This window comes from Dipodomys ordii, unplaced genomic scaffold (genome assembly GCF_000151885.1).
Source record: "Dipodomys ordii isolate 6190 unplaced genomic scaffold, Dord_2.0 Scaffold55, whole genome shotgun sequence".
NCBI classification, from domain to species: Eukaryota; Metazoa; Chordata; class Mammalia; order Rodentia; family Heteromyidae; genus Dipodomys; species Dipodomys ordii.
Genome location: NW_012267271.1, coordinates 4,182,608 through 4,190,502, shown reverse-complemented (window position 1 = coordinate 4,190,502; position 7,895 = coordinate 4,182,608). Strand labels below are relative to the sequence as shown.

At 50.5% G+C, this 7,895-nt stretch overlaps 1 protein-coding gene across 1 annotated transcript in view; it reads right to left on the bottom strand.

Annotated features, from left to right (window-relative positions):
- Positions 1–1,971: 1,971 nt before the first annotated feature.
- Positions 1,972–7,895, bottom strand: part of Cdk9 (cyclin-dependent kinase 9) — a 19,843-nt gene continuing 13,919 nt past the window's right edge. The window contains exons 2-8 of the mRNA XM_013021530.1: positions 7,791–7,895; positions 7,226–7,307; positions 6,010–6,100; positions 5,299–5,465; positions 5,020–5,191; positions 4,716–4,864; positions 1,972–2,895 (exon numbers count right to left, since the gene is read on the bottom strand). The exon at positions 7,791–7,895 is cut by the window's right edge and continues 1 nt beyond it. Of these exons, the coding sequence (XP_012876984.1) occupies positions 2,530–2,895; positions 4,716–4,864; positions 5,020–5,191; positions 5,299–5,465; positions 6,010–6,100; positions 7,226–7,307; positions 7,791–7,882 (1,119 nt within the window). The 5' untranslated portion in view covers positions 7,883–7,895 and the 3' untranslated portion in view covers positions 1,972–2,529. The remainder of the gene's footprint in view (positions 2,896–4,715; positions 4,865–5,019; positions 5,192–5,298; positions 5,466–6,009; positions 6,101–7,225; positions 7,308–7,790) is intronic.

The window sequence follows — 7,895 nt, the reverse complement described above, 5'->3', positions numbered from 1 at the left end:
AGCACCACATAAGCAAAAAGAAAAAAGCCGGAAGTGGCGCTGTGGCTCAAGTGGTAGGGCACTAGCCTTGAGCTGAAGAGCTGAGGGACAGTGCCCTGGCCCAGAGTTCAGACCCCATGACCGGACCCCCCAAAAAAAAAAAAAAAAAAAAAGCTGGTCATAATGACAAAATTTGTAACCCTGGCTACTCAGAAGGTAGAGGGAGGAGGATAGTTTAAGGCCAACCTAGGCTATGTATCTAAACTCTTAATAAAACAAAACAAAACAAAAAAAAGGACTGGAAAGGTGGGTCAGTGGTAGAGTGCTTGCCTTGCAGGCATGAGGCTCTGGGTTTGATTCCTCAGCATCAAATAAGCAGAAAAAGCTGGAAGTGGCGTTGTGACTCAAGTGGTAGAGCGCTAGTCTTGAGCTGAAGAGCTGAGGGACAGTGCCCATGCTCAGAATTCAGGCCCCATGACCGACAAAAATAAATAAAATAAAAACAATTTTTAAAATGCAAATAAAAGGGCTGGAACATGGCTCAAATGGTAGAACACTAACACTGGGGAAGGGGGGGGGGACCCTGAATGCAATCTCCAATACTAAAAAAAAGCCAGGTGACTCAGGATGTGCAACAAAGTTGATTCACCGCTCTAGCCATTCTGTGTTCTTCATGCTGGTCACAACTCTAGCTAAGATTAGGATCTAAAGATCCAGATTCAAAACAAGCCTGGGCAGGAAAGTCCAAGAGACTTATCTCCAACTAGTCAGTAAAAAGCTGGATGGGGGCTAAGCTCCACCTACTCATGCCTGTAATCCTAGCTACTCAAGAGGCTGAGATGTGAGGATCTCCGTTTAAACCCACTCTGGGTAAGATGGTCCAGAAGACTCCAATAAACTTAAAAAAAAAAAAAAAGCCAGAAGTAGCACTGTGACTCAAGTGGTAGAATGATAGCCTTGGGCAAAAAAAAGCTCAGGGAAAGAGCTGAGAGGCTGAGTTCAAGCTCCAAAACCAGCAAAAAAAAAAAGAAAGAAAGCTGGATGTGGAAAGGGCACCAATGGCTCAAACCTGAAATTCTATCCACTTAAGAGGCAAAAAGCCCAAGGTGGAGCTGTGTTGAGCTCAAGTGATGAGCGCCAGCCAAAAGCTCAAGGCTAGCTCTCAGCACCCAGGCTCCAAATTCAAAACCCAGGATTGGTCAAAAAGAAGTAGCTTTCAGGGCTGGGAAGGTGGCTCAGTGGTAGAGCTCTTGCCTTGTATGCCTGAGGCCCTAGGTTCGATTCCTCAGCACCACATAAGCAAAAAGAAAAAAAGCCAGAAGTGGCACTGTGGCTCAAGTGGTAGAGCGCTAGCCTTGAGCTGAAGAGCTGAGGGACAGCACCTAGGCCCAGAGTTCAAGCCCCACGACCGGACCCAAAAAAAAAAAAGAAGTAGCTTTCAGAACTGACATAAAATGCCTGTCCTTTTAAGCTAGCTGATACTGATTTCAGTCTCAAGTCAGAGGGACTGTTGTTCCTCAAAATAACCCCGCACCCTCACGTTGTCCTGGCCTTCCAGCTCCCACCCCAATCCTGGATCCTTCCAGCCCTCTTTTCCTCCAGCTCTTTTCTGCCAAACATCCCCACCCCCTTAAGCCATCTTTGCAAACCTGGTTGATTCGTCACTCCAACCATTCCATCTTTTTCCACCCCAGCCACAGCTCTAATAAGGGGCCCAACCAGTCTCCTGTGTGCTCAGCATCCCGCGGACTGCCAGGGCAGCACTCTTCTCCTGTGCCAGGCACAGGGCAATAGGGCATCACAGTTACCCGCCCTCTGGGAGCTTGACCAGTATTCTAGAAGGTACCCAGGAAAAAAAAAAAAAAAAGACAAGTGTCCTCTTGGATGAATTGGAAGAGTCAGGACTTCCAGTGACCTGACCAGCAGAACACTATCGCCTGCCTGTGGGCAAGATCTGAGCGTCTAAATGCAGAAAAGGAGCGCACAGATGCATACTGGAAAAAAGGCAACTTTTAATTGTAACTGACCATATGTTAACTAGGAATGTCTCTGAACAATTGAACAAAGCACAATAAAATTCTCCTATTGAAGAAACCAAGAGTCCTCACTGGCCCTGGTGCCCCTGAGGGCTAGGCCAAGTGCAGCCTGGCCCCGGGGCCAGCAGGCTGGACTTGGGCTCCCTTCCCAGCTCTATTCCCCCCAATTCCAAGTCACAAACTTCTCACCTCTGGGGATGGCAAGGGACTGTTCCCTCCTCCCACAGCTGTGAGTTTTTATAAAGTCTCTGGCCGGCAGGCCTCCCACTCCACTTCTAATGTCAATGAAGACTACCTGGGCACCGTGCTGGAACCAAGGGCCAAGGTGGCCCCAGCCCCACACTCTCTTGGCCTCAGCCAATGTTCCTTCCACGCCAGTCCACTTGCTGGTCATTCCCAGTGCCCAGTGTGGGGAGCAAATAAACTATGTGCTGGAAGACAACACTCAGATGCCCCACTGGTCTCCGCAATACAAGTCAGTGACGCAGAGGAAACAGGAGGCCTGCAGTGGCTCTCAGAAAATGCGTTCAAACTCTGTCTGATTGGTAGTGGCTGGATTTCGGCTCTGGTTGGTGGACTGCTGGGTGATCTGGCTGCCCTTCCGGCGTGGTGGAGCCAGGTACTCAAACATGGATGTCAAGTGGGTAGATAGCATGCCCTTGAGGTCCGAGGGCATGGGGTCTGACCAGAAGAAGTCATGGTTGAGGGCATCGTCGCTGTCGATGCGCTGTGTGGGGTCCAACACCAGCAGCTTGTCAATGAGGTCCAGGGCGTAGGGGTCACGCACATAGGCCTTTAGCCTGTCCTTCACCTTCCGCTTCTGGCCCTTGACCAGCTCTAGCTTTTCGAACAGTTCATACTTGTCCACGTTTGGCCACACCTAGGAAGGTGTGGAGAAGAGAGTTGGGGTAGGGCAAGTGTGCTTCCCCCCCCACCCGCTGCTCAAGCACCCAAAGGGCTAAATATACCCTCATTAGAGGAAGAACTGAACCCTTCAAGACAAACGTGGGAATGGCCACCACAGGCGTGGCACATGCTGAAAGACACAGCACCCATCCAGACCCAAGCACATTTGTTTCACAGAATCACAGCCCAACACTGACTAAACTCTTCCTGAGGGCTAGGGTTTGCATCATTAATGACTCTCAAAAAGCCCTTGATCTAAAAGGGTAGTCTCCACATGGTGGTGCTATTAAGAAGGATTAGACACTTCCAAGCTCCATTCCATTTTCTGGCCTTGGAAAGTATAGCTAGGGGCTACCTGTCCTTTCCTCTCTTCGCTTCCTGACTGCCATGATGTGGCAGCTTTTCTCTATTACCGGTTCCCACGCAGGTTTGGCCTCACCTCAGATCTAAGCCACATGGAGTAAAAATTTCAAATCATGAACTAAATATTTCTTTTTTCCCCCTGGTACCAATAAAGGGGGCTTGACCTCAGGGTCTGTCCCTTAGCTTTCTCACTCAAGGCTAGGGCTCTGTTGTTTGAGCCATGCCTTTACTCCAGCTTTTTTCCTTTTCTTTAGATCCAAGACAGGGACTGGACTTCAGGACCTGCCACTTTCACTCACTGGCTAGCGCTTTACCAACTGAGACATGCTTTCAACCTCCACTTCTAGCTTTTTGGTGGTAAGTTGGGGATAAGTCTCAGGAACTTTTCTGCTCAGGCTGGCATCAGACTGTGATCCTCAAATCTCAGCCTCCTGAGGAGCTAGGATTATAAGCCTGAGTTATCAGCACCCAACTCTTTCCTACTTTAGAAAAAAAAATCTTTTTTTAAAAAAAAATTTTTTTTGGCCTGTCCTGGGGCTTGAACTCAGGGCCTGGGTGCTGTCCCTGAGCTTCTTTTGCTCAAGGCTAGCACTCTACACCACTTGAGCCACAGCACTACTTCTGGCTTTTTCTGAGTAGTTTAATGGAGTCTCATAGACTTTCTTGCCTAGCCTGACTTCATTTTACCTTTTTTTCTATTGTGAGGCTTGAACTCAGGTCCTGGGTACTGCCTGAGCCTCTTTGTGCTCAAGGCTAGCACTCTACCACTTGAGTCACAGTGTCACTTCTGGCTTTTTATATTTATGTGGTACTGAGGAATTGAACCCAAGGCTTCATGCACGCTAGGCAAGCACTCTCCCACTGAGCCACCTTCTCAGTCCCTATTTTTATAATTTTAAGTAGCTATAGAAAAGGTTTACCATTCACCAATCAGTTTATAAGTACAATGCATTTTTTTTGGGGGGGGGTCCAGTTGTGGGGCCTGAACTCTGGGCCTGGGCACTGTCCCTCAGCTCTTCAGCTCAAGGCTAGCACTCTACCACTTGAGCCACGGCGCCACTTCTGGGTTTTTTCCTTTTGCTTATGTGGTGCTGAGGAATTGAACCCAGGACCTCAGGCATGCAAGGCAAATGCTCTACCACTGAGCTACCTTCCCAGCCCCAGTACATTTTGATCTCTATCATCACTTTCATCATTTTCCCCGATCCCTCCCAACTCAACCCCTCTTCTTCGCTCCTTTTCAAGTTGCTTTTCTCAGATATACAATCACAGCGACAGAAAATGTAATACACAAGAACCAACTGGTGCTAGGTCCTGTCCATCCGCCTCCTCACCATTTCCGTCCATTCCACTCCCTCTCCTCAGGTGACACCATCAACAGATTCTCTGTATCCCACGGGAACCTGGGTCTCACCCAGCTGAGCCACATACCTCTGGGGTGATGGAACCACAGAGCTGGCTGATGAGGGCAAGCTGGTGCTGCTCCGTGTTGCCCTGCATGATAGGGCTGCGGGTCCACATCTCTGCCATAATACACCCAGCTCCCCACAGGTCAATGGGTGGACCGTAGTCCCGCTCCCCTGGGAAGAACACACCAGAAAGGCCCCTTAAACTCCAAGGACTCCTGCACCTCAAGGCCCTAGGGCTGGAGGCTTAAGAAGCTCCAGTGGTGGTGGGAGGATGGCCAGGTAGGTGCTTGGCCCCTGCTCCCCTCTGCCTGTTTGGGTGTCCTCACCAAGCAACAGCTCTGGTGGCCGGTACCACAGTGTCACCACACGGTTGGTATAGCGGTTAGGCTGGCTGTTCTTGGCCAGGCTGAAGGCTCGAGCCAGCCCAAAGTCTGCCAGTTTCAGGACCCCATCCCTGGTGATGAGGACGTTGGCTGCCTTCATATCCCTGTGCAAGATCTGCAGGGGCATAAGAGCGGGGTGTCAGCTGGCTCCCACAGGGTCCTTCAGTCATCCCTCCTCCTCCCAGCAGTGGGAACAAAGACCACACCTAGGTCTCTCCTCACCTTGTTCCTGTGGATGTAGTAGAGGCCGTTGAGCAACATCTGCATGACCCTCTTGATCTCAGACAGCGTGAACTTGACCAAGACATTGCTCAGCAGCCCAGCAAGGTCATGCTCACAGAAGTCAAACACCAGGTATATGCTGCCCTTGCAGCGGTTGTACGGGGAAGCTGATGTAGAAAGAGAGGAAGAAAAAGTCGAAACTCTGCCCCCACCTCACTTTCCCCAACCAGCTCCCACCCTCCAGCCCACCTAGTCACTCATGCCCTCTAGAGCAGCCATTGGTGCATTCCTTCACTGGGAATATGTATTCTAAGTGCCTCCTGTGGGATGGTGCTATGCAAAGCTCTGGGAAGAACTGCTCCAATGCAGGAGCACCAAAGAGAGCAATATGCTATGTCTGAGTCAAGAAGAAGCAAGTGGGCTGGGAAGGTGGTTCAGTGGTAGAGCGCTTGCCTTGCATGCATGAGGCCCTGGGTTCAATTCCTCAGCACCACATAAGCAAAAAAGAAAAAAGCAGGAAGTGGCACTGTGGCTGAAGTAGTAGAGCGCTAGCCTTGAGCTGAAGAGCTGAGGGACAGCGCCCAGGCCCAGAGTTCAAACCCCACAACCGGAACCCGCCCCCCCCCCAAAAAGCAGCAAGTGTAGCCAGTTTTAGGTGTGTGAACAAAGAAGTGCCATATCTCCTTTCTTCACAAGGTCCACATGACTTACCTTTGGTTCGACAAATCTCAATCAAGTTGACCACATTCTCGTGTTTTAGAAGCTGGAGGATCTTGATTTCCCGCAAAGCTGTAATGGGGAACTGGGGAGGAGAACAGAGGAAGTGGTAAGAGGCAAACAGGAGAAATCAAGAATGGGCCCCCTGGGGTTTACACTAAGAGACACTAACTGGGAGCCAGAGTAAGACTATGCTCTATGAAACTAGTGTTGATGCCTAGCCTGTAGAATGGGAGTTTACAGTAGTATGACATCACGGAAGCCGGTTTGAGACAACTAAAACATTGGTATAAACACTTTAAGTCCGTGGTTTACCAAACGTCCATGGTTTCAACCACTGAGCTTTATGCATTCTATGTCGGTTGGGAAGATGAAAAAATTTCTTTAAACTAGGTTTTAGGGGCTACTCAGGAGGCCTGTGATTTGAAGCCAGGCTGGGCAGAAAAATCCAAGTCACTCATCTCCAATTAACCAGAAAAAAAGACCTGTGGCTCACACCTGTAATCCTAGCTATTCAGGGGACTGAGATCTGAGGATCATAGTTTAAAGCTAGACTGGGAAGGAAAATCGACAACACTCTTACCTCTAACCAACAAAAAGGGATGTGGCACAGTGGCTCAAATGGTATACCACCAGCCATGAGCAAATAAAGCTAGAAGAGAAGGTGAGATCCTGTGTGTGCACCCCAGTACTGACACAAAAAAAGAAATGTCCTGAAGGGCTGAAGTACTGCAGTTACAGGGTGCTTGCCTAACATGCATAGGCCTTTGTGCTCTACTCCTAGCACCACACACACACACACACACACACACATAACTTAAAGAGAGCAAATCCAATTTTCTTGCTAAGTAGATCTGAGAAGCTTGATGGGGTGAGAGAGGGTCTACCTGGTCTCTTCCCCTGAGTTTTAAGAAATGGGTGTATGTGTTTTCCTTTTACTTCCAACCAAGTTAAAGCTAAGCTAAAGTCATTTTGCATTTAACTTCCACAACCACAGTGCACACTAGGCATGCAACGTCGAGCTGCCTCTCCTGGATCCAACCATATTTGCCCAACAATTAAACGTCAAATACTTCAGCCTTTGAATTAAAAGATTTAGGTAGAAAATCATATTTCCTGCAATACGTAAATTTCCAAACTACTGGTTCAAATTGGATCTGTATCTGAAACTCAACGCTCAGGGCAGCAGCCCACATGGGCCCGTACTCACCCCCTCTTTCTCGTTCTCCATCAGCACTTTTTTCAGGGCCACCTTCTGGCCGGTCTCGCGGTGCTTGGCCTTAAACACCTCCCTGCGGGCAAAGAGCAGAGACCCTTGAGGGCTCAGTGGGCGCTACAGCCGGACCCGCCCTCCCCAACCGGAGAAGGGGCAGCGGGAAAGCAGGAGAGGCGCGGGCAGGGCGGGGATGAAACAGAGACCTGGACACGAGGCCACTCCGCCACCCCGCCACTCGGTGTCCAGAGTCTCTCGCCCAGCCTCTGCGACCTTCCCTCGATTCCCCCTTCCTCACCCAAGCCCCATGCCGGGAGATTCTGCTCCCCCGGGGGGCGTCTCTACCACGCTCCCCGCCCTCCACCCCGGACCGGGCTCCGTCCCACTAGCCGGCTCCGGCAGGCCGGGACCGAATACGGCGTGCCGCGTCGCCTCGCCAAACAAGGGGACAATCAGGGGATCGGAGGCTTCCCGACCACCCCGAGCCGAGCTCTGAACGCCCCGACGTTGGCCCTAGAAGTTGCAGGCCCAGAGCTCCCGGCCCCTCGGGGCCCAGCCTTACCCGAAGGTTCCTTGGCCAATCTTGGCAATTTTCTCATATTTGGTCACTTCGTCACAAAAAGGGCACTCCACTGAGTCGTACTGCTTTGCCATGGCTGCTTCTAGC